Source organism: Antedon mediterranea, chromosome 10, assembly GCF_964355755.1.
Source record: "Antedon mediterranea chromosome 10, ecAntMedi1.1, whole genome shotgun sequence".
NCBI lineage: Eukaryota > Metazoa > Echinodermata > Crinoidea > Comatulida > Antedonidae > Antedon > Antedon mediterranea.
In genome coordinates this window covers 20,701,255-20,727,524 of record NC_092679.1, presented here as the reverse complement: position 1 = coordinate 20,727,524, position 26,270 = coordinate 20,701,255, and the positions used below count along the sequence as shown (strand labels likewise).

The window sequence follows — 26,270 nt, the reverse complement described above, 5'->3', positions numbered from 1 at the left end:
AATCTTCAACTTTGATTTAAATATTGATAAGAAGTACAATGTTTTTCAACCTCGTACATAATTCCTCTGCTATTTATTTTTTCAGGAATCGTATGTCTGGCAGTTGTACCAGGAACGTTGCTGGGATTTCTTCCCAGTTGGTGACTGCTTTAGGAAACAATATGAAGATGAATTACAATGAAAATGAATGAAACGAAGGAAAGATTAAAAAGATAAATAAGAAATATAGAGTTATTAAAAACATTGCTGCAAATGAAATGTACAAAAAATATAAATATCCTTGATAATCACAATCCACCCATCAGTGTTGATTACCTAATTACTAATAAATGATTATAGTTTAGTTATTGGTTGGAAAGTCTAAAAAATGTTGAATTGAGGAGAGTGTGATAGTTTGATAATTTCAGAGCATTTATTTTAGATATTAACTATTTAGTAAATCTGTGAACCTGTCAACCATAGTTCAAATTTGGTATAGGATCTTCTATTGGCGATCTAAGAATAATTTAATATTATTTCTATATTTGATTTCTTTTTTTAGTTTTTACAGATGATATATTTACTTTTCAGAGTGAATAGATTTTGTAACAACTTGATAAAAAAGACTATATTTTGGTTTGTGTCTTTAACAGTAAAATAAACTATTTTTATTATTTTTTTCAAGCCAAAGAAGTTGGTATTATGGTGCAGTAGAGTTAGATAAATAAATTGCCAAAAAATTCAATAAAAATATATAAAAATTGAAAATTAATTAAATAAGGTATTTATCGATATTAATTGAATCAGATAATATTTATTATGTGTTACAAATCGTTTTTCAGTATCATAAAAATAATACTTACCTGGATAAACCATTGCCATGTTCACATAAATCAGCCATGTCTTTAAAAAAAATGGAACAGTCCATCTGAGCAAACTATTTTTGATCGTCACGAAATAACGCTATATAGCATATTATCAACAACATTAGTTATAAATAAATTTTATTAACAATGAATGCAATATTTATTTTTAAGAGTTAGTTTTATAATATAAAACGTTACGTTTACGTTAACTTGTGTAAAAAGCATCGGTTTTATATTCCGTCCAGGATCTAAATTATTTTTTTATTTCTTTATTTTTTTTTTAAATTTCAAACAGATTTAATGATCTGAATGCCAAATATGTAATTATTTTTCTTGAATCAAAAATTATCTATAAAGTGTATTATGCCTTTGATTTAATTGTTTATATCATGGACAATAATTCGTCCATGTTTATATGTGTTATAATATTTTGTTCAAATACTGGTATCAAGAATGACGTATCATTGCGTGTAGTCTGACGTCATCATATTTAAGTAAGATTTTTTTTTCAAATGTGATTTTACAACACATTTTGTATAGAGAATAAGACACCTGATTGAAGTGTACACATTATTAAATTAATACTTGTTATTAGTTAATATATCTAATATTGATAGTTTCGGATTGTTATTGATGCAATTTATAGTGTAATACAGTTTTCTAATAATTTATTCATGATGTGAGATCGTTTTTATATATTAAAATTTTAATTATTTTGTCTCGGATAATTGGTATACGTTTTTGATTAAGTAACACATCTAATATATAACAGTAATAAGGGCTAGTCTTGCCCGAAAGCTCTGCTAACTTTTCTGCCTGTTTTATTTTCTCGTTTTGATTTAGCTTTTCGCTTTTATTTTGTATCTCCATTGAGATCCAGCCACTGATACCCACAGCATTGTCATTTTTTTCAGTAATTTGCCTTTGGAGTAATATATAACAGAACTATATATACGTGTTGTACCGCAAACTTTATATCAAAACTAATGATTTCGTCATGCAAACCTTCAAAAAATGTTTACTAATGTTTACGTTGGATTCTGATCGCAACATACTAATGTATCTTTTATCAGATACTCAATTTAAAAATTTGGTTGTTTGAAATTTGTACGAAGATTTGATAATTCTTTGCTACTATCACAGAACAGTGATAAACAAGATCACGTTCTTCTTAACGGTTTTCGTCCTCCGACATTACGCTTTCCACAATTTGTTTCCATTTTTGTCTGTTTATGGCAGAATGGTTTGTTATTGTGTTAGTGTCCTTGTAAGTCTTTCTTTATTTGGTTCATCCAGTTATTTCTTGGTTTTCCTACGGGTCGTTTTACTTTCCTATGCGTTTCCTTCATTATTTGGTTGATTGGGGTATCATCCGGTAATCTAATTATGTGTCCATACCATTTTAGTCTCCCTCGTTTAATTCTTTTAATCCATTCTTCTTGTTTTGTTAACACATAATTATTTTTGTCTCGGATAATTGGTATATGTTTTTGTGTATTGATGTTTGTCCCCCTGAAAAAATAATTCTTAACAAAAGTTTTTGTTGAATTTGCCATTTTAGTACAACATAATAGTTATCAACTTTCACCACAAATTGGGTCTAAAAAAAATGTTTTTACTTGAAAAAACTGTAATTTAAAGCAAAAAATGTTCAAATTTGCTGCCAGCCAGTGGGTTTTTGATTGATTTTACCATTTATTTTGTCATTTTATCAGTGAAAACATTATTTTTTTAAATGTTTTTTTCTTTATTAAACTTTATTAAAACTACAAAATAACATATTCAAAATCTGATTTAATTAATCTTCATTTTTCATGTTTTTGAGGGAAAATACATCTTTAAGTAACACACTTAATGTTTATTGATTCATTCTTTCAAACAACAATGTTTACCAATATTTACGTTGGATTCTAATCGCAACATACTAATGTATCTTTGTATCAGATACTTGATGTTGTGTGCTATTCGCAAACAATTCGTACAAAGTTCAACAACCACATTTTTAAATTTAGGATCTCTAATAGAAGATCGCTGGTTAATTCTTTAAATATTACAGATTGATTAAATCATTGTTTTAAGCTATTCATTCATCATTTCATATCAAAGTTACGTACATGCAATACCGTATTTACGTCAATGAGTTTTAAATGTACAGGTCTACAACGTATCGTTGTCACGACCAGCAACAATACTAAAGGTTGGTTAGCCTATGTGTTATCGTCTGATAGTAAATACTGGCAATACTGTGTGTGCATATATACTAAAAGCATCATGTATATAGTGCGGTTATGCTCTTCAACGCAGCGACAAAACAGGTATTTATGATTTCAACTGAACAGATACCTTTTAAATGGAAACGTTTTTGAACTGAAGTTTGATTTTGACAGGTAGGACTTGCATTATTCATTTAGTGGTTTTTAAATAGGCCTATGTATTACTGACACCTCAATGTGATCACTATAATACGCCCTTATATTGAACACAAGATTAGAACAATATTGTTTAAGCTTATGTCATAATTAATAATTTGGTATAATAATTGTTTATAATGAAAATTGAAATATATATTGCACTCCAAAACAGATTAATCAAATAAGTCTTCGAATAGACCATTTCACAGTTGTAATAACGGTTAAATTTAACCAAAAACTATTTGTCTAGTCTGACCATGGACTAAAGAAATCTTTAGGCCATGGTCTTACAATTTCTGCTTGAGAATGATGTCATATCACTACCATATTTAGGCACATCACATTTTTTTTTTTTGAAAAAGATTATACTGTTGTTTTAAATCGTTCGGTATCATTTGGTAAATTTTCTCCTTGTGGGAACGAATAAAGATTATACTTGATACTTGGTATTACATTTTTTTTACAGCAATCGTAATGTCCACCACTTCAAGAAGGCTGCTTTTCATATCAATAACGTGTATTTTGCTAGCAGGAACCTGTCTATATGTAAGTATATAAATTCAAAGGCAAAGCACTGAAAAAATGACAATGCTGTGGGTATCAGTGGCTGGATCTCAATAGAGTTACAACATTTTAAAAAAGCAAAAAGCTAAATTAAAGCGATACAAAAAGAGCTTTCTGGCAACACTTCATCAGTGCAAGTGATTTTCGATAGTAACAATATTGAGAAAAACAAAAGAGATAATGAACCTATATGGGAATCTTTAAATAACAAACGAATTTTAATATATTACAATTTTCATATATAAATTAACTGCCCTGTGTATACTGTTTGTGTTATTTATCATTGTTTTGTTCACTAATATCACACTAGCTCTTTTCTATAATTGTCTTGATTGACTTATCAAGGCTATGTTGTGTTGTATACTATTCATTCAAGACTTGAAATATAGTGACGAAAATTATAAATATCTTATTGTTAAAATATTTATAATTTTACACTATATTTTGTATCTATATAATTATTTGTTTACAAAATATATATATATATAAACTCCCGGATTACCTGTAGCCACCCATTTTTGTAATAATGAGCATTCCCTTTCGGATATTACTATTTCTGGTGTTAAAGTATGTAATGGTTCTGAGACATCTCGTAGAATTATAGAAGAAAGAATAATTGTAAAGCTTGGCACTCTTGCCCCTACCGGCATAAATGTACAATTTAGATCCTTTAAACATTAATTTTGCCAGAGACATTCACATATGTGTACAGCCACATCAAAACCAGGCACTTGGTGAAATATATATTTTTTTAGTTGATACTATAATGGTATTCCTCACAATATATCCTTCAAAATGGTGTTTGGATCATTTAAATCAAGCAAATATTCCCAGAGTTATGGCAATAAATGTATATAGCATTTATACAACAATTTATTTGTAATTACTGAGTAATTAACAGTCAAAGTTTAATGACAAATCAGGCAGGAAGTTGCCCCATGCTGTTACAGTTTGAACAATTAACACCTTAGCAACACTACTTTCTAGATAAACAATCATTCTGAAATTTGGCACACTTATTCAATATAGTGTTTTCTGATATTCATGAAAATATCATCAAAATCCGAGGTGGTTATCATAGTTAATTATGACGATTACAAAGTACCACTAATTTACGTAAAATCTGTCAAATTCATTTATAATAGTGTAGTGTAAGAATAAAACAGTAGGCCTACTAGTAGGTATTCAGGAAGATTGCCTTAGCTTATTATTAGTTCTAAACAAATTTTAAAAAAACAGCAAACATTTTATTAATGAACTTTATTCAATTTTATTTCTCTTTTTACTTTATTTTATCTGCTTTTTGTTCAAAATGGCGCAGGGCACACAATGTCCCTCGTTTCTGGTCGGCAAAATTCAATTACCAGTATTTTATTTGTGAGTGATTTGTATTGTACTGGTTTTTAGTGTTAATGTTATGTATGTAAGAGAAACTCAACAGTTCTTTTCAGACTTAATATACGTGGTGTACCGCAAACTTTATATCAACATTTGATTTCGCCATGCAAACCTTCAAAAAATGTTATGTATTCTATTGTTGAACCAGCACCATAACAGATAGCTACACCCGTTAGCTTGAACAATGTTTTTAAGCATGATGAATAACGTGAAATTTAGCCAAGGTACCAGTATTTTATTTGTGAGGGATTTGTATTGTACTGGATTTTACTGTTGTTAATGTTATGTAATACGTCTATTGTTGAACCAGCACCTGGTCTGATCATGACAGATAGACACACCTGTTAGCTTGAACAATGTTTTTAAACATGATGAATAACGTGAAATTTAGCCAAGGTACCAGTATTTTATTTGTGAGGGATTTGTATTGTACTGGTTTTTACGGTTTATGTTTTGCACACACTCCCCACACACCCAACCCATCATTGGCAATTTTTAAGCATAATGAAATTTAACCAAATTGAAATAAATAAAATAGCCCAGCAGTAGGCCTAGTAAGTAAAGTAAAGCCTTCCAGGAGGACCCGGCTTATTATACTATAGAGAGGAAAACTCTATCTTATTTTAATTGGGCTAGGCCTTGTTGTTGTTATTACTATTATTATTACTAGCTAGCTAGGCCTACTATGCCATGCAGCCTATCTAGGCTAGTAGCCCAGCGTAGTAGTAGGCCTAGGCGGATCTCCGCCTAGTCTAGGCTTATAGTACTAGGCCTAGGCTAGTAGAGCCAGGTCTAGCCTACTGAACCTAGCTAGGCCTAGGCCTAGTGCCAGTGGATTGAGAGTTACATTGCTAATATCAACTCTTACGATAAATAACTTAGCTAGGCCCTTTACTTTAGTATGTTATAACTTATTGTTATCAAGTCTGAGTCAGTACACGTCACTTTAGTATTACTGTGTACAGTACTTAGATGAACTATAAAAAATATATTTTTCTCGACAAGCGTGTACTAGCGATAAGATTTTGTTGACCTGGAATTTTCCATGCTGGATGGGTCATGTGACAAAATTAAACCAATCACATCGCTTCTTTCAGCGTGTTCGTAGCAACAAGGCCGTTTTTGTTTACACTAAAGGGTTCTATAAAATCGGTTTTTATTGGTCTATATCGTACAATCTGTGACATCACTCATTTATTTTTAGATTCATGAACAAAATACCTATCGAATGATACCAAGCTTTCAGGGGTTATCTACAAAATTACGGCGTAGGAATGACAAAAATAACTGCTTTTTTATAACGAATTACCACGTTCTTTCAATCGAAACACGAGGATAGAGGCTCAGATTTATGTAATTTTTACCACCTTTCCATTTGAATTAGTTAATAAGATATATATTTTTGAAATCTACGGTAAATTTCCTATCAGATAATGGTAAAAAAACAAAATGGTCAAAATATGAGTTTCACACATTCAAATGCATTTTACACAAATCCCTATCTAGCGACAAGCGCCTGGTTTTGATGTGGCTGTACACATATTAACAATTATTTACACTTGAAGCTTTTGTCTTTGTTTTAAATTTCCTGCTTTATAAGCAACCATTCCTGCTTTGTACACCATAGCTTTTGGAGGCGTGCCTTTATAACTATGCCTTTTGTTTGTTAACATCTTTAATTTTGTGACTTATATATGTTATCCTTTGTTACAATTCTTTTCACCTGATGATGGGCTATGCCCGAAACATGTCGTTAAAATAAATCTATATTGAGGCAGTTTTAACTTATTTGATCTTGATTTTTTTCTATATCCTGCCTATGCAGCTCTTTGATTTATATATATATATATATACATGTATATTTTTCGTTTAGTTGTATTTAGCAAACATACCAGGAAGAATAACTGTTATTTCTAAGTTCTGTCGGTAAACTTTCACTTAATTTGCTTTTATTTTGTAGAAAACTAAATACTCTATATTTAGATCATACGTGTATGTCCCGGATGAAAACCTAATTTATTCAACGTGGATAGAAAACTGTACTGAGTGGAAACTAGAAGACAATCAGACAAGATCAACTGTAAATTGTTTTGAATCAGACGACGAAAGAACAGGAATATTCCAAACACTGGAAAACGAATTATTTTATGTATCGTATTTAAAAAAGTCTTTGCAATCTGGAAATGTTATATCAATCCGACTAGACACTTACGTTTCTGAGAAAATAATTAAATATTCGGACGGAGGAGACTTCTTTTATCCAACTTTAAGTAGCGTGAATGTTGATAACATAAATTTTAGCACCGCGGGTAAAGTGATAGACCACGACAATGGCACATACTCGTTTCATTTTGCGCATGCGTGGGCTGGCCCAGCTAACCTCTCTATCTTAAGAGTACATCATTCTGATACAGTAACGTGGATACGGGAAAAGATGTGGAAAAAAGAAAAGAGGATATTTTGGAGCGGAATTTACGAATGTAACACAGATTCTGAAGAATATACGTTATGTTACATAGAAAAACATAGTAATAGAGAGAATATTTATAATGTGTGTTTATATACAAATGTCGAAGCGCTTGGTAACACAACGTTAACCTGTGAAAAACCGAAAACTTGTTTATGTAATAATTTAGTTTCATACCGTGGTTCTGGTGAAGACATTCTAAACGAAGCAAATCTTTTGTTAGGAAACAATACTGAACTATTCAAAGGGTAATAATATAATGGTTTATTTATTCTCATGAAAATATTAATATTCGTTAATATTCATATTGCAATTCTTACTTTTGTTTAAATAGTAGCCTATATCTGGGCCTACATAATTATCCAATATACAAAAGACCTTATACGTTTTTTAATTTAACCTATGCAAAACGTCACAGGATTTCTTATTTATATATAGGCCTAGGTACTGTATATATGATATTTGAAAGTATATAGGAGAAATTCCAAACAGCCCAGTGATACATTTATAGTTTTTAAATGGTGAAAATTAGGAAGAACTTAAACACAAAAGTCGCCCTAACCAAGATTCGAACCCGGAATCTTATGGATACATCTTTTTTTTTGTCTTGTGTGGGTTCGTCCCACTTTTATTATAGTTCTATAAATATAATAATATATGTATATATGCACATTTATATAATTCTCTTATTTATTGATCTTATGGATACATCCAATAATCTGCTCAATTGTATTTATCCAGTCAGCCATATCCACAATACAACACAATGTTTAATCCACCAAAATAATAATAAGTTTTTGTTACATTTTTTAGAAAAAATCTGGAGTTTTATGTAGTCAAAGATTATGAAATATATTTAGGAGGTACGTTCAATCAGATGTATTAGTGTTCTTTTTTCTATAAAAAATAAAAGATATAGGCCTATTGTCACCTGAAAAAATCATTAAAAAAATTGTTGAAATTCCATTTTAATGTCGCATAATAGTTAATCACTTTGACCAAAATTTTTATCGAAAACAAAATTATCTATCTGAAAAAAAACCCAGTAATTTAAAGCAAATTGGCTGCCAATGGGTTTTTAATTGAATTTAACCGTCTATTTTTTAATTTTATAAGTAAAATCATTATTTTTTTCGATAGTTTTTTCTATTTCTATTCTATTAAAACTATAAAATGGCATATTCAAAGTCTGATTTTATTAATCTTCATTTTTTGGTGGACAATACACCTATAATATTTCAAATGTGCGACGTTCGTTATAATAGTTGAATAGGCAATGCTAATATTTCGAAACTAATATAAAATCATGTTGACTGTTTCAGATCCAGGACACGAAACGATGCAAGAGCGCGTTATTGATTCTGAAGACGTGCAGTCTGATGGGGTTTGGATGAACAACGAATGGAAATCATATCAATGCAACAACTCGTTTAAAAATATCAACCAAGATTTAAAATCCTGTATGCGGCACACAAACATATCCTTGTTGGGTGATTCAACTTTTCGACAGTGGTTTCATGAACTTGTTAATATATACAACGGCGACAGATATGAAAACGCTCTTCAGATGTTTCATCGTGTAGAGGACTATGACATTGATATCACTTTTAATTTCCATCCACTTTGCATCCTTTCAGAACAACGTATCATCCCATTCGCAAACATGCAGTTTGAAGGCGACCTTATCAGAGAAATGTCGGACTGTAACCGTGTCATAGTAGTCGGCCCTTGGGCGCATTACGGCCAATGGACAGAGCAAAGCTACCTCGACCGTCTTTACGGAATCAAACACGCCGTCGTAGATTTTCTAAAACGGTGCCCTGAGGCAACTGTCGCCGTAAAGGGATCCCACCCTCGCAATCATAAAAGCATATATTTTTACATGTTCGGAAATGATTATATATTTAGTGAATATAATATACTTTTATATAAGGTTTTTGAGGGATCGGGTGCAGTCTTTCTAGATGTCTGGGACATGAACTTATCATTTTATACGCCAAATAAGTTACATATGCCGCGTGATGTGATTCGTCAAGAAATGAATCTATTATTTGGGTGTCATATATGTCGATGACATGCGTGTGGCCGATTATCGTTACTGTATCTAATTTCGTCCAGTAACATAGGCAAGTCCTAGATACAAGATTACATGAAACATATGTGACGCCTGTATCATAGACCCTAACCGTTAACTTCGCCTATTTTATATGAAACACTGTATGTATGTACATGTATGCATGTACAGGTATAACTTGCTCCAAGTCTGTATTTATTGTCTTTTCGATTTTTGTCTGAAAATAAAAGTTCAAGTAGTATACGTATGACACGCCATATGTGCCAAAATATTATTCTTTTTACTAATATTAAGTCAAAACTTAAACAGGTAGTACAACAAAACATACCATTTGCATATAAATTAACCTGAATTTGCATACACGTGATAATCTTACAGACCAAACGAACAAAAAAAAAACTAATTAGCTTACACGCTTCATATAAGCAAGACGCAATTTTAAATGTAAAGATACAACTATGTGTATAGTAATTTTAAATCAGTTTTTATATGTATTTTTGTTTGTTTTTAACTGTATTATTCCTGAATCAAAATGTGATTTACAATTTGGAGTGGACGTTTCGAATACTTTTACCGATGATAGGTTTGAGAAAATGGGTATGGCCGTTGTAGGTAAGTAAAATTAAGAGGACAAATTGAATTTGTATTCGAGAGTGGCCCACGGTACAAATGTAAAGTTAGTATGATTGCTATTAATAATTATCAAACCTTAAGCCTACATTATTAGAGTGTTTTTTATATTAAACTCAGCAGCACTGAATTCAAATTAAAAAGGTGTACTGGTGTAGTGTGCCTTCGTTAGCGTGTGCTATTTTTAATCGCCGTGGCTAGGGACACGGTACCGTTTATCTTTTTCGCTGGTTGCTAAAGGTACGGTATTGTGAAGAAGTATAGAAACTGTATCTCTAGACATAACGAATTTTAATTGACGCAACGATATTAAGTTATATAATGTAATTAAAAATGTTTAATATACACAGATGAATTTGAAATTGAAAATGGGTTACTATCACTGTCGATATTGATCGATGACGTAGTTCGTGTTAAAGAATTCTGGTTGGTCGACTTTCAACCATTTACATTTAACGGTCTTTCTGCTGTTGATAAGGACGGTATGTTACGTTTTACATGTTAATACACATTTTAGTCTTTCGTGGCATTTTGACAGCATGTATTGTATGCTTATTAACATAATCATTACGTCATCTACAATTCATACGTCATCTACAATTCATACGTCATCATTCGTTTATTGCGCATGATCTCCGCATAATTAACTCTCTGCACTGCTTACCGTATTAAGCTCTGTCTGCACTCTGAAACTTTAGATGCCCATATATGGACATGATGATGTCATATCACAATATTTGGGCACATCACAATTTTTTTGTCAAACTAGTTTGATAGTGTAGACGTATCCTTAGTTAGTTTAACTAGTTTAAAACTAAACGTTGCTCCTGAATAAATTAAACCGATAATATAAATCATAATATAGGAACACTGACGTCATCAAGGACGGGATCGTGCAGTAACGTATTTACAGATTCGAGGTATCCAGCTTACTTCACCGACAACTACAACGTGATTACGCCACCGTCTAATTCCAGACTATTCAACACCAGTAGTATAGGGTCTATAGAAAATAACACTAAAAGAGGTAACCTCCGTATTGACGTCATAAAAAATGAAAAATATACGTAATGATAATTACATACAAATTGATTGCACATGCTCCGATTCGATTACATTATTATTTCGAACATATTTCGAAAAATGATAAATGTTGAATATACCATTCTTGATTGTGTAACAAATATAAGCACCAGCCAAGATAACTTACATTGATTTTTATTTTATTATCATACTTATTATAGAAATGTGTTTTTACTTTTATTCAATTTGATGATTTTCCGGTTCTTCAGAGTTTTTATTCAGAAGAAATAAGCTCATTCATAAAGGCAGTGCAAGAGCTCTAATGGATTGTATGAGATCAGATGGATCGTCTGCTTGGACCACCACTGACGTCACCAAATCTGAGATAGAGTACAGAGCAACGTTATACTTAACGAACGTTCGTCCAAAGCCCATTCACCACCGTACCCAAGCCGTCTCGTACGTTCAAACCCACGTTGTACTTATCTGGAGACTGTGCAGGAACGCCATAGTTAACACAGTATTTGCAACAGATTTGTCACCTACGCTGCCGGTTGTACAAGGTCCAAGAGTGTATCTGGATTCCGCAATCGTTTCCACGCCAGTTGATAGAACACTCATGCCGGTTGTGGACCAGATGACCGTTGATATAAAATTCAGCACAGTTTCTCCGTTAACCAATCATATCTTGATTTATGAAGAGGCTAGTCTTGGATATACACCTGCAGAAGACGATGGACATCAATTGCTAGCGGTGATAAAAGAACCAAGAAATAAGTTGCAGATATCACCTTTGTGCGTTCATGCAGATCACGGGAAGTGTCTTCAAAGTTGGTACTCTAAAATTGTTTTGCAGCTAAATGATATTCAGAGCCATGAAAAGAAGACGTACTTAGGTAACAGATTATGTTTCAAGCTTGGTTCCTACTAGAACGCAACGCAAAGACGTAAGCGAATTGACCAATCATAAGTTGGAATAATCTATCGCTCTTATGATAGCTTTGCGTTGCGTCTTAGTGGAAACCAAGCTTAGTTGTGGTCTTCTTTTTCCACACACTGTCAACACATTCTCTCTTTCCAATAATGTATAAATTTCAACTATGATAAGACAACTCATGTTAAAGAACAGTTACATATTTTGTACCCAATGTTTCCCTAATCTCACATTTACCATATAACATGGTTCAGTAAATATATTGATGTGATAAGACAATAACTTTTATTACATGCAGTCGAGAATCCATGTTTCACCTTTTAAGCTGCATTTTTAAATTAAACGGAATGCCGTCGTCGACTGTTCCATGAAACGGCAGTGTGAGTAATCTATTTCTAAATTTGACATTTATATTATAGGTATCAATTTATGTTTTGATGTTTCTAGGTGATCTTGTGGCAACGTTCACCATCCACGAATGTGCAGACATCGAAGACGTCTCTACGTGCAAGAGGAATGCCACAGCCAAGTGCAACGTCACCATCAGTCTTGTTCTGCAGTCTGCTCTGACGTTGACAGACGAAAGGTACGACGAAGTAACCCTTAATGTCGTCGCAATACACAGTGGTCATCAACCAATTCCGTTCTACCCACATGGTAAGTCTCTTGTATTGAATCATGATACAATTAAGCCCTGTCTACACTATCAAACTTTATGTGACACAAACATGTGATGTGCTCATATATGGACATGATGATTTCATATCACTACCATATTTGGGCATATCACTACCATATTTGGGTACATCACATTTTTTTTGTCAAACTAGTTTGATAGTGTAGAAATAGCTTTAGATCATTACTATGTTTGTGTGTATATTTGTTACAATGTCATTTTAATTAATGAATCAAGTACAACCTCTCCTTTGCGAAATGAACAAGAGTGAGTTGTTTTAGCACGTTTATGGCCAACCCCTTTTCACGGACATATCTATTAAAGCTTAGTTCCCACTAGTGAAGGAGTTCTACTATAAGGTGTTTCAAGTTCGTATGGATTAAGTCTAATTAATTACGTAATAGGTCTCACCAGAACTTTCATCAAAATGTTCTAAATGTAATCGTTGTTCTTGTCGTAGGTACACGATACACAGAGAGGGTTAGAGTGGCAGAGGGTGACCGCATCTCATTTCAGGTCCAGTATTCTCCAATATGGTTACGTACAATGTACTACCTTCAATTGATGTTACTGTTGACCTGCTTTGGTCAAGAAAGCGATAAAATGGTAATGAGGTGTTATCAATCGTTAGTAGGCCTATAATATGGTGGGCTCCATCCCTTCCTTCAGCTCTGCAACTCTGAATTAATAAAGTGACAATTAAATTGAAGCGCAATAAGACCTACTGATAATGTACTTTGCGATAAATGATCTTCCAACCCACCCTAACTTCCCTACACACTTTTCTGTTCCTCTCCATTTGGTCGGAAATTATCGTAATAAATTCACCTCTTGCTCTTAGTCCCTCGATTAGTTCAGTATATCTTAAACATTACTTTTAAGTATAAATCACTTGAAATTAGGAGGGTTGACTTTACAAAACTTAATATATCGCTTTACATTGTGGAACTACAATGTTCTTTTGTACTGAATATGTTAGGGATGTGTAGCAGCGCAGCCTGATCATCGCAAGGTCCACTACATCGATCCAAACTTTCAGTTGTTTGTTGGCGGGAATTACGACAGCTATAGGCTTCACGAGGAGGCAGGAGTTCTTTCAAGTTTGAATCGCGTCTATGACGACGAAACTAATTTGCATATTTCTAAATTCAATCACGTCACACTGACTGCTGATCGCGTTTTGTATACTGTCACGGCAATATACAGGTACGATTTATATTTATCTAAATAAATATTTGCATTTTTATATTAACTATTTGTACTTATTATGTCCTCAATATTGCTCATATTGTTGATAATAGCGTTCTTTGAATTGAACACTTCACCGGTAGCCTCCTTTGTAATGTGTAGCTTGTTATACACTGTACAGTATATTAAACAAAAATAATGTTACACCAGGGAGTTGCTCCCTGGTTACACGGTATTTAAAACAAATATTGTTATCAATTTTTTAGACTTGTTGAAAAACAGCAAATGGGTTCACCGCCTGTGGTCCGGTACAGGCGAAAAAGAAATCCTCGCGCCCTTCAGATGAACAGAAACATGTATGGTAAGGCGCACGTCACTAGTTTCACATACTACGCGGAGGGCTGTGGTCACGGTATGGTATTTGATTCGACACAGAGGGCATGTACAGTCGCGATGGACAGTGCAGACCATACGACCATATTAGCAAATCAGGTAGGCACTATTATTTCTTCAAAACTTTAGGCCTACCAATCGTTTTGAAACCGCGGGATGAATTGAAATGATACTGTACATTTCTTCCGAGTTATTTTATAACTTCATGCGAGGAATGTCCATTTACAATATAATCCATTTAATATGATAAACTGACCAAAAAAAAAGGATATTTTTTAAAAGTCAAACAATTCAATTAACACTTATAAACTATTGAAAATCGGTATACAGGCTATAGGTAAACTTCACTTGTCTTGTAATGGCGTGATATAAGACTCCACTATTAATTGATCCATTGGCCGGTGTAATAATGTAAAGTTCTGTCTATGGTATCAAACTAGTTTGACAAAAAAGTGATGTGCCCTAATGTGGTAGGGATATGCCCAAATATGGTAGTGATCATGTCCATATATGGGCACATCACACTTTGTTGTCACATAAAAAGTTTGATACCGTAGAGAGCTTAAGCGCTATACAAGATCATCATGCCTATTACTTATTTTATAGCATCGCCCCAGTTTTTCACCAGAAATCGACAATATGGAAAACAAAGCAGTGACGAATTTGGTAAGCTGTTGGATCGGTTTAATCTCTATATTTTATTTGATGGATTTTACAATATGAGAATTATATAAAAGTTTTATCTTAAAGATATATGTACATTAATACAAATACATTTATAAATATATATTTGTTTTGTTTTATCTACTTTTATTATGTTAAATGTAATATTTAATTGTTGTAAAGTAAATTAGTACTTATGGTCTTGTATAATTTTTATTTATAATTATTTAATTGTGATAGATGTAGAAAATTAGATGTAGTATATGTTATGTTATTCAAATATATTTAAATATTGTTTATATTTTATGTGAATAAATTTTACAAATTTGTAATAAGTTATTTTATTGGGAATCAATGGTATAATCGTGTTTTAGGCGGGGAATGTAAAACCGCTGGTAGTTTGGCCTCAATCAATCTTTTTATATAGAACTCGATCCTACACTATAACCGCAATTCCTGTTCAACCAAGGCAATCTAACAACATGACGCTGAGCTCGCCTTGCCAAGATAGGAACTCGTAACAGTCCTTTGATCTTATGTCTGGCTGCGACAAATATCAACCCTGTACATATTCTCGGCAGCGCGGTGTCTATTTTGGGGGCGTGGAACTGATCGTGTTGCAGCCACAGATAAACCCTTTGATCTCCGAAGCTCAGTCTCCTGTTGTTAGACTGCCTTGTTTCAACCGGCCCCACCCAAAGGTGCCATCTCTTCATTTCCAATTTCACATAACTATATTATACTATTGTATTATTTTCTTCAATAATTGCCCTCGGATTTATATGTCAAGATGAACTACATCCAAATTCCCACTACCAGTACAAATACACAATTTAATACATACATAATTTATATTTTGTCTGTGGTTTCTAGTAGGCCTACCAGTTTATTTTGTCTGTGATTTCTAGACTTGCCCCTACAAGCATGTGTTATGTACTAGGCAATAAATCAACAAGAAAAAACAATATTCCTAATTAGAGCTAATTAAACAATAATTTTATATTGTTTAGATAAGCGTTCCATATTGTCAACTAAAATTATTTATTCCACAAGCTGATCAACCTCACAGAATATAAACACACTTACGGATCTTGGAATATATTAATGAGAAACGAAACTGCAAACAATTCAATAATTTGTTTCAGGCATATACTTTATTTTTCAGTTGTTTTATGACATAAATAAATTTAAATATTTTCAATCTTCTATTACAGGACACTATTATGGGGACACTTTCCAGTGAAATAAACTAAAGTGTATGTTTTAACACTACAGCCAGCCCCTATTCAGGGTACACTCTTATGAAACGAACAAGGAGACACACTACAGCCAAACCCTATTAATGGGACAGAATATTTGTAACTATGTTGGCAATAGTGACGTCATGTAAAGCAAGTCTTTAAAATTGTTACTAATGTTTCAATTTCAGTGTTATGTTTTTCTTGACACTTTATCTTGTAGGCTATCATCTCATTATCTTGATGGTAGTGAAGTTCCACAAGGTAAACACAACCAGACGACTCCTGAAATGTACAAAAAAAACCACATTTTTTTATACATATTATAGTAAACCCAAGGTAATCTAACAGGATGCTTAGCTCCAAAATCAAAGGGTTTATCTGTGGCTGCGACATGATCAGTTCCACGCCCATTAACAGACACCTTGCGCCACAAGGAATATGTACATACTACAGTACTGTTGGTATTTGTTGCAGCCAGACATAAGATCAAATGACTGTTACAAGTTCCTATCTTTGTAAGGCAAGCACAGTTTCCTGTTGTTAGATTACAAATTCTTGATTTCCCCTAAATATTTGTGTCCCAAAGGAAGAGTTCTACTGTTAATCATGATGTGACCAAATATGGTAGTGATATGACATCATCATGTCCATATATGGGCACATCACATTTTTTGTCACATAAAGTTTGATAGTGTAGACAGAGCTTTATACCTGAGCAAAACAGAATGCTTTCCATGGCTTTGTATCTTCATCTGATGTGGCTAATGTCTTGATGAAATTGGCAGATAAAGCTTCTAGAATTGAAGAGGTTGACGGACATTCAAGTAGAGGCATCTCCACATCCACCCTACAAACACAAGTAAGTTTAATAATAAAACAAGTGAGGAAAATAAATTACCTATTAAACTAAAGCTTTGTCTACAAGTACTGTCAAAATTTATGTGACAAAAAACTGTGATGTGTCTATATAATAATAATATAATATAATATTCTGGATTTATATAGCTCTTAATGTTGTGAAACCTCTAAGCGCTGAACATTATTACCCCGGTCATTTTTTGCATCAAACACGTATGGAAACATACTCCCATAATGATCTAGCCAGGTACCCATTTATACACCTGGGTGGAGAGAGGCAAACGTAAGTAAAGTATCTTGCCTAAGGATACAAGCAATGCGGCAGAGTTGGATTCGAACCGCGATCTTGCGACCAGTAGTCTAACGTCCAACACACTGCGCCACACATCCTTACCCTTATCACTAAACTATGATGTCATATCACTACCATATTTGTGCACATCACACTTTTTTGTAAAACTACTTTGATAGTGTAGACAGAGCTTACGAAATTAAATTATTGAGGTAAAAGTAATAAAAAGTCCAAACTGTTGGTATATTACACTATCCACGGCAGCCACAAGAGCAGTGGCACCAAACACTTTTCTACCATAATGCTAACAGATACTATCTAACTATGTTTTAATCTAATGGTTGTGTTTAGTTTTGTATTCATGATGCTCCTGGACTGTGACAAGATTTGGACACAATCAAATAACGAACCTAGTATCCCATTGGTTCCATTTTTCTTCAAATTCGTTTGGTGTCATGGCCACATCTTTTATATACTTTGATATCACAGTTTCAGTGTTGACTACAGCACCTGCATTTTGGGGATCTGAGAAAATATCTAAATCAACCAGAGTTCCTTCAACTGCTTCACCAGGACTATCCAGTTCATCTTTGTCGATGGATGTGTTGTCAACAAGAGTTTCTCCAACGACGTCTTCTCGTGAGTCTTTTTCACCAATTTCTGTTGAAAATTTCTTGGTTTTGCTAGTTGTTTTAAAACTATCCTTTCCTAAGTTAAACAGAAATAATATTTCAAAACTTTATTTAAATCCAGAGACGACTAGAAAAGATTCTTTCCATCACATGCCTTAAGTAACTTAAGATGTAAATAAATATTACCTAGAAGCAGTGATAGTGTGTTGAACTTTCCCTTTGGCTGTGATTGGTTCGTTGACAAATGCGAGTTCTCTGGAATTGGTTGCATAGACGCGCAAATAACTTGTTTAGCCTTTAGATAAAAAAAAAAAAAAAAAAAACAATCAACAATCAACAACTCTATACCCTTGCGCTGGGGAAAAATGTCTTGAATGTTTTAAATAGCAGAAAAGTGAAATACAGAACAGAACCGCACAATAAAATTGTAGTTTTACCTTGTGGACATCTGCTTGTAGTAACATGTAATACATCACAGCTTTTTCTTTTACTTCAATATCATTTTCCGTTGCTGAAATTTTAATTTTAAAAATCATTTACACATTCATTATCTTTATTATGAATAAATATCTACAATGTGTAATTAGTATGTTTTATTTTCTTCTTTAGATACTGTATTTACAAAGAATATATTCTCACACCTATTGCACTATCCAGCAGCTTCCCCAGCATCGACTGACATTCTGCAGGCCTAAAGAAAAACAGTTTAGTAGTCGATGTAAGAAGAGCTATTTTGACCTCTGCCGACCTCTCTTGTTCATAGTCATCTATATAGTCTTCAAGTAAGTATGGTGCATCGGGCAATTTCTGTATGAAAAGAATAAAACAATGATCATTGGATTTACGGAAATGCATATTATTATATAGTAGTACAAAAATTTGCAAGCTGGCTTAGGCTGGTCATTCAAATGTATATTCAGACCCCCTAGTGCATAAATGTACCATTTAGCTTGGGTCCCTTTTTGCACATTCCCATATGCCACATTTGGCATTGTTTACCCAATAATGTTAATGCCCGAGATTTTTAAACAGCGCCATCTATTGTTTTGCCACGCTTTTGTAAAGTCTCCTGATTTTTCCAAGTGTATATTTCGAAGTGTTTTAAGTACCACAATCAAAGTGCATACCTGGCCGTAGTGTCCAACCAGCCACAAGAGGGCGGTTTTGCCCTTATCATCGGACACACTAGAAGCACAGTCTGGTAGATGTTCCATTACTGTGTCCACATATTTACCATTTGCCTTGTAACTTAACAAATCTATGAAATTAAGATAAGATTTGAATCCAATTACTGAAAACTAAAAGAGTGAGTTGCTTAAGTTTTATGTGGTGTACAACAAGGTTAAAAAAATATCTATATTTCTCTTTAGGTCTTAATTTTATTCCTTGTATAATGTTTAAGGCAAATTTACACGAGTAGTAATGGTAAGCATTAACCACGTAGCTTGTCCCACATAGAATCTCTATCTATCCTGAGCAGAAATCACCCGTCCGCTTCACGTTTTGTGTAAATGGTCTTAAGGAATAACATAGATTCTATATTTTTAATTCTGTTACCATTCGTCTGTGTAAATTGGCCTTTAGAATTGACAATGCTGATTCCCTATTGGAGCAGCTGCAAATGGACAATCATCTTTGCTTGTGAGCAGTCAGGCATTACTTGTTCTCACTCACCTTGAAAGGCTGTTAGTACCTCTGATACCACATGACCAAGTTGTAATTTGAGCATGCTCAGTAGGCAGGTAATACAGAGGTTTGTAAACAATGGTTTCTCCTTAGCTATTTTGCCAATAGTCTGAACAGCACATGTGGCGAATGTTGTTGACATATCATTACAATAAACGCTGAAAACATATACAGGTTTATGCTTTAAATATTTTAAAATTAACTAACAACTGTCTTTTAATTTGTATGCTATATCTTTTTCATTGTAATTTTAAACATTTAGGATGCGGGAGGGGACGGTCCGGGTAAGCTGGAACCCCACTCCACACATGCCTATGTTTCAAATATCACCATACATGATACATGTACCATAATGTACCTTATTTCATCAACGATATCTTGAAGATTATCAGGTGTGACAAGACTTCTTAGTAGATCTAACTTCTTAGTTTTTATATACTCTGGTTCTTGGTATCTGAAAATTTGTAATTATTAAATAGTTTATTTATAAGGTCATGGGTTCGAGTACCACCCAAAAATTAAGTAAGTATTCTCAATGTAGGGCAAAAATCTGACCAATTACTCAACACCCTGACGCAAAGCTACTCCACAGTCTGAGTGAAACAAACAATTAAAACAAATTTACTTTTTGATACATTTTTATGAATGTCAACTTGGTATTGGTAAGCCAAAACGTTTTTTTTAGTCTAATTATATCAGGTAACAAGCAAGAGCAATGCTAACCTACAATAGAACTTTTTGTAGTGTTTCGTAAAAAGTTTTGGAGAAAATGTCAGAATCCACTGAATGTGACAGAGGGCAGCAAAAACCAGCTCATGCGAACTACCATTTGTTAATACATTTAACAGTGGACCTGGAATAAACAAAATAATAATATAAAATCAAAAATCTGAATTAAGGTCACTGTCATATTTGTTTACAAGAGAGCTTTCGATTTGCAATGACCTATGACCATATTGACCTATGACCATATTCCATAACTGTGTCAAGGAATTGTGAGTGAGGAAGCATTTCCAATAAATTAACTTAAAAAGTTTCTAGATCCCTAAAGCTCTGTCTACACTATCAAATTTTATGTAACAAATGTGGTGTGCCCATATATGGACATGATGATGTCATATCACTACCATATTTGGGCACATCACACCTTTTTGATAGTGTAGACCGAGCTTAACATCGCAAATCAAAAGCTCCTAATTTGGAATAAAGACATTTGTACCTCTTACTCTCTTGTAGACATCTTCTCTGAGATGCAGGTCAGAGGTCATTTGTAGCATCAGGTTAACCGCTGCCAGACTGACTGCAGAATTGGGATGTTTTAAGTATGAGTCACTCAGATTCTGAAAAATATTAGTGGAAAAACAGAGAATAAGGAGTGAAAAAATGGCGCCGTCAGAGGACAAAATGAGAAGGCAGATATTAAAAAAGGGTAAAACAATGCCAGCATTGAAAAGAGTTATCAAGAAATTGTGAACTTTGGATAGAGTTAATACCAGATAATGCCAAAGAACAAAACTAGATGAAAACTGCATATTTAGGTCAACAAATATATAAAACTAAATACTTACTAAAATATCTATGATTTCATCTTCATTTTCCACTTTGTATTTCAGGAGAAGGTTAAATAAGAGGCTTTGACCCCATTCCGAGAACTCTTTCAACCTAATAAAGTTAATGTTTTAAATGTTATCTATCTGTATTTAGTATTAATGCTGTATTGCTTCACACAGGCAGGATGTTAGACTCTGTCTACACTATCAAACTTTATGTGATAAAATTGTGCCCAAATATGGTAGTGTATATATGGACATCATGATGTCATATCACTACCATATTTGGGCATATTACTACCATATTTGGGCACATCACACTAGTTTGATATTGCAGATAGAGCTTCAGAAAATTGGAGGGAAAGCTTGAAAAAGAGGTCTGTCTGTAAGTGTTTTTTTTATTTTCTTCTTCTTTTAGTAGAAAATATTACACCAACCTGTTTAGTAAGAAATAAGCAATTTTCTTATTGATGACTATTCCTCCTTCCATTCTCAATATTTCTTCCAATCCCATAAGGCAATTGATAACCACAATGGAATCCTTATCGCGTATCATAGCGTATAACGTATCAACTATACCGTTATCTGAAAAAAAATAAAAAGTTAAAAAAATTGAAGCAGGGTAGTTTCTTGACCTTTTCCTCTAGGCTATTGTCTTATTAATTACTAGAAAAAACATACAACAAAATTTTTTTTTCAGGACATACTACTGACTGACTAATGTTATTGCAGGCACTGAGATAGATACCTTGGGTGAATTGTGGGTGCTGTCTGTGTAGCTTAACACAAGTGTTAACAGCGACTCGCCGTACGTAAGCGCTTTTATCGGTGAGACCATCCAAACATGGTTGCATGGAGTACTCCAGGAATTCTACCACGCTAAAAAAACAAACATTGAAAGAGTTATTCATATGTAATTTTAATACAAGGTAAAAAGGAAAACAATTGTGCCACCATATTGGTTAATTTAAAAACAGTTTTTCCAAGGCAATTTAACAGGACACTAAGCTCGCCAAGTCATGATAGGAACTTATAACAGTCCTTTGATCTTATGTCTGGCTGCGATAAATAACAAAAATACTGTATAATGTAGGTAGTCTCTGTAGTGCGCAGTGTCTGTTAAGGGACGTGGAGCTGATCGTGTCGCAGCCACAGATAAAACCTTTGATCTCCAGATCTCAACGTCCTGTTGTTAGATTGCCTTATTTTACCTTATAGAGGAAAATGTCCTTAAAGCTAAGCCTCTTATCATTGGATTCGGATGTTTGCAGTCTCGCAGTAAAGTGTTCACCACCAACAGGGCTAGGTCTGATTTCTCCTCAGCGTAATGGCTTAGGTAGAGATAGGCTAGTTTTTTGATGACCATATTGGAACTTCCACAGACCTGAAAATATATAATGGATTAGACTTGCCCTAAGTCTGTAGTTATTTCGAGGCTTTTCGATGTTTACAAGCTCAATTAGTTTACGTATGAAATGCCAATGTGCCAAAATATTTATCTTTTTACTAATATCAAAGCCAAAACTAATAATGGATATGCATAAACAAGAAGTTAACAAAAAATACTCTTGCTGATTCTCAGTACTGCATCTATAATATCCAGATTCATGGCCAAATTCTGTGACACATATGACACCTGCATTATAAGCCATAAGCGTGTGTGTTTTAGGTGACTTTTTGACCATACATTGCTTGTCTTATTCACTAATTCAGGAGTGTAAATGGTTTCAAGTTCTCATTAGAAACATCACCATTCCATCATAAGGTTTGATGGCAACTGGGAAATTCCCACACAACACAGGAGTATAAATGGGTACAAGATCACCTTGATGACACTAATAAACACTTGTGAAACGTCCATCCCAGAGGTCATCTTCATCAACAAGTTTTGAAGTAACTGCTGCAGTTGGTTAGGATCTGCTATCACCTCCGGATCATTGAGAAGTTCACTAAATTCGAAAGAAAAATATAATTTAAAAACATTTATTACAGTATGTTTATTATGTTATATAAAAAGGATAAGCCTATCAATTATTAGTAGGCCTACTCTATTGAATGAAAGTTAATTTTAAAAATGAATAAAATAAAAAACTTACTTGTATTTGTGCAGGTCATCTTTAGATATAATGTCTACGCCTAGTGGAAACGTCATAATGTTGACTTAGAATTCTGAAAAATAATAACTTTTTATAGGCCTAATGCCCGGAATGGATCATGCTCGTATTATTTACTATTAGTAAAATATTGTTGAAAAAAAATAGAAAAAATAAATAAATGTTTAAAAAAAGAATAAGTAAGATTGTTTATGGGTAATGATAATTCTTAATGAAAACCACCTTTTAAAAACGTCATTTGATATGAAGATGATTGAAAGGTATTTTTCCTAGGCCTGCACAAACAAGCCGTGCAGCTTGGATGACACCCGAAAGAGTGAGGCAAACGCCGCTGACGACCGAGATGGCCTTCGTCCGCATAATTATCTATACTACAAATTTGTAAATATAAGTGATTACATAATCATATAATATTAACAATCAACGTTATCGTATACTTGAACAGTAAACCACATTTACCATTTGTTTTGTCGTGATCGTCAATATATAAAACAGAAGTATATGAGAAATTCTAGCTTACCAACTGCAGCTAGCTAGGCCTAGCGAAAAAAAGTACCGAGATAAATATTATATAGAGGGCAGGCTATCATCATTAGTCTTCTATGATTACAGTCCAGTCGTAATTTGGTAATTACAATCAGAGTATTTTTTTAAAGGGGAGCTCCGGGTTGAAAATTAGCATTTTCATTCATTCATTCTTTAGCCTTTAAAATCGAAATACATTTAAAACAAGGTAACACAGATAATAATGCCACCCCTAATTAGACTTTTTACAAACGAATTTTTTAAAACGATATACACAACAAATAAGGCAATTTTTGCACAGACTATGTAACTATTTATTCAAGAAAATTGTATTGTACAATGAATTATAATTAGTACATTACGTGAAAACTAAAATGCCTACTTTAGAAAAACATCACAGACCATTCCATGTCAGTTTCTTTTAGACAAAAGTTCTATTCAATATTAAATACATTTTTGTGCATTACATCATGATAGAAATAACTGCTTTTAATTTAAGGCATAATTAAATTACATAACAATCCCTTAGGAAGGATATTTACAGCAGGATCCACAAATATTAGCTAGACTAGAGTAATTAGCTAAGCATATTTACTATCATCACTTTCAGTCCACTGGTGGTGAAAAGGGCACTCGGGGAAAAAAGATGTTTGTTTGACCTTTGATACCCCTATCCTCACCATGTAGCTACTGGCTTGAACAAATTGTAATTTTCAAGAAATCAAAGCAAATATAATTGTAAAGAAAAATCTCGGATAAAGATTTCTTTTGAGACAGTCAAACCTTGGACCTATAAATTGATTAATAATAATAATTAATTTATACGTCCATGGTCAAACTTTGGCAAATTTATAATTACTCAAATGTCTTCTAAACTGTATATTTTAAAATTAAAACAAAAGCTATGGCAAAAACTAAATTTTGTTTCCCAACTTCAACCATCTCTATAGCCTTTCACAAATCACATTCCAACTAATAGTAATACTAAATTGCAAGTTAAATACAAATTAAAATAGCTCTCCTAAGAAGAAAAATATAAAATTAATTTTTAGATTAAAATAATTCCTATTATTTAAACTTTCACTTTACACAACAAATTACCATGTCAAAAAGCAAGTAATGTACTACATCTACTGTTATTCTATAAGAGAATTCAAATATTGTATACCACAATTGGTGTAATTCCGCATTGACACTAGCATGCATTTTGATCCAGATTGTTCTACAATCAATTCATGTCATTTTTGCGACGCACAATCACTACATGCATTGAATGTGAAACTTTGTGGACCAACATTTGTGGAAGTATCAATGGGGCTTAAGTCTGACCACAAATGCTACCCCTTTCGACCACTTTCATGTGTTATTTTAATTTACAGACAAAGTTGAGAATTGTCCATTTTTTACAGTTAAATATTCAATGTTCTTCAGGAAACCAGAGCTGTGGTAATAGAAGACATATATGTTTGAAGAAATGCAAATTGTCTTTGGGAAATTTAATATCTGAAATATTTAACTGTCTGAATTTGAGTGTTCCTCCATGCCTTCACTTTCCGTTATTAACGCCCTTTCGAGAATAACTCGTCCTTCTTTGTAACGCTGGTTTTCTTCTGTCGCAAATTCGTAAATCCATCCCAACTTTGATTCACATTTTTTACATGATACGTCTCGTACCATGTGACGTCCGGTTAACATGACGCGATCTTGTACCTCGCTGAAGCCAAGATTCACTACTTTATTAAAAAGAAATGCTCTTCCTGTTGCTCCCGTGAAACGAGTAGATATTAATTCTGATCTGTTTGTTAAAATTGTGTCGCAATTTGCACAGGAAAACAACCTGGATCCCCCAATATGGTCAAGAAAAATCCTCCCCATTTTCTTTCTTGCTCTTTTCTAATCTGTTTCACTGAAAAAACAAACAACAAATAATTAAATCTTGATTGTATAATCAACATATTACTGTAATAGGGAAACGAAATATAATGAATTTAGAAAGCAGTAAAAAATTTACCCAGGCTGAAGAGTCTCCCTTTTGGAGTCTCGTTGGATCAGCTGAAAACAGAAAACAGGATGTCGAAACCTTGCGTGGAAAGTGTACCTCTGAAT

General features: G+C 33.3%; 4 protein-coding genes across 12 annotated transcripts in view; 3 read left to right on the top strand and 1 right to left on the bottom strand.

The window, feature by feature from the left end:
• LOC140060078 (ryanodine receptor 2-like) overlaps positions 1 to 1,573 on the top strand; it is an 82,396-nt gene extending 80,823 nt beyond the window's left edge. For all 9 annotated transcript variants that reach the window (XM_072106143.1, XM_072106140.1, XM_072106145.1 and 6 more), the window contains one exon: positions 86 to 1,573. In XM_072106143.1, the coding sequence (XP_071962244.1) occupies positions 86 to 181 (96 nt within the window). In that variant the 3' untranslated portion in view covers positions 182 to 1,573. The remainder of the gene's footprint in view (positions 1 to 85) is intronic.
• A 6,023-nt stretch (positions 1,574 to 7,596) lies between these two features.
• On the top strand, positions 7,597 to 10,010 carry LOC140060882 (NXPE family member 3-like). Its single transcript, XM_072107244.1, has 3 exons — positions 7,597 to 7,933; positions 8,499 to 8,548; positions 9,008 to 10,010. The coding sequence occupies exons 1-3, from the start codon at positions 7,653 to 7,655 to the stop codon at positions 9,757 to 9,759; spliced, it is 1,083 nt and encodes a 360-aa protein (XP_071963345.1). The 5' UTR covers positions 7,597 to 7,652; the 3' UTR covers positions 9,760 to 10,010.
• Positions 10,011 to 10,185: 175 nt separating this feature from the next.
• LOC140060810 (uncharacterized) lies at positions 10,186 to 15,330 on the top strand. The gene is made up of 9 exons (XM_072107159.1): positions 10,186 to 10,371; positions 10,740 to 10,871; positions 11,255 to 11,416; positions 11,682 to 12,308; positions 12,794 to 13,003; positions 13,483 to 13,628; positions 14,002 to 14,228; positions 14,477 to 14,702; positions 15,210 to 15,330. The coding sequence occupies exons 1-9, from the start codon at positions 10,218 to 10,220 to the stop codon at positions 15,324 to 15,326; spliced, it is 2,001 nt and encodes a 666-aa protein (XP_071963260.1). The 5' UTR covers positions 10,186 to 10,217; the 3' UTR covers positions 15,327 to 15,330.
• Positions 15,331 to 16,337: 1,007 nt separating this feature from the next.
• LOC140060209 (AP-4 complex subunit beta-1-like) lies at positions 16,338 to 23,714 on the bottom strand. Its single transcript, XM_072106327.1, has 17 exons — positions 23,622 to 23,714; positions 23,351 to 23,474; positions 22,737 to 22,909; positions 22,274 to 22,404; positions 21,963 to 22,110; positions 21,544 to 21,637; positions 21,195 to 21,315; positions 20,699 to 20,828; positions 20,334 to 20,429; positions 19,964 to 20,133; positions 19,417 to 19,547; positions 18,931 to 19,096; positions 18,727 to 18,800; positions 18,476 to 18,584; positions 18,068 to 18,365; positions 17,219 to 17,354; positions 16,338 to 16,789 (listed from the first exon to the last, which is right to left on the bottom strand). The coding sequence occupies exons 1-17, from the start codon at positions 23,675 to 23,677 to the stop codon at positions 16,649 to 16,651; spliced, it is 2,298 nt and encodes a 765-aa protein (XP_071962428.1). The 5' UTR covers positions 23,678 to 23,714; the 3' UTR covers positions 16,338 to 16,648.
• Positions 23,715 to 26,270: the final 2,556 nt, after the last annotated feature.

What these genes read in the sequence shown, in the direction of transcription:
- LOC140060882 (XM_072107244.1), top strand. Translation starts at nt 7,653, where the DNA reads ATGTGGAAAAAAGAAAAGAGGATATTTTGGAGCGGAATTTACGAATGT. An exon ending in AATACTGAACTATTCAAAGG is followed by an intron (nt 7,934 to 8,498) that starts GTAATAATATAA and finishes TACATTTTTTAG; the next exon opens with AAAAAATCTGGAGTTTTATG. An exon ending in TTATGAAATATATTTAGGAG is followed by an intron (nt 8,549 to 9,007) that starts GTACGTTCAATC and finishes TGACTGTTTCAG; the next exon opens with ATCCAGGACACGAAACGATG.
- LOC140060810 (XM_072107159.1), top strand. Translation starts at nt 10,218, where the DNA reads ATGTGTATAGTAATTTTAAATCAGTTTTTATATGTATTTTTGTTTGTT. An exon ending in GTCAAGAAAGCGATAAAATG is followed by an intron (nt 13,629 to 14,001) that starts GTAATGAGGTGT and finishes TGAATATGTTAG; the next exon opens with GGATGTGTAGCAGCGCAGCC. An exon ending in ACTGTCACGGCAATATACAG is followed by an intron (nt 14,229 to 14,476) that starts GTACGATTTATA and finishes TCAATTTTTTAG; the next exon opens with ACTTGTTGAAAAACAGCAAA.
- LOC140060209 (XM_072106327.1), bottom strand. Translation starts at nt 23,677, where the DNA reads ATGACGTTTCCACTAGGCGTAGACATTATATCTAAAGATGACCTGCAC. An exon ending in TGTTTATTAGTGTCATCAAG is followed by an intron (nt 22,910 to 23,350) that starts GTGATCTTGTAC and finishes ATATATTTTCAG; the next exon opens with GTCTGTGGAAGTTCCAATAT. An exon ending in GGTACTAACAGCCTTTCAAG is followed by an intron (nt 19,548 to 19,963) that starts GTGAGTGAGAAC and finishes TTAATTTCATAG; the next exon opens with ATTTGTTAAGTTACAAGGCA.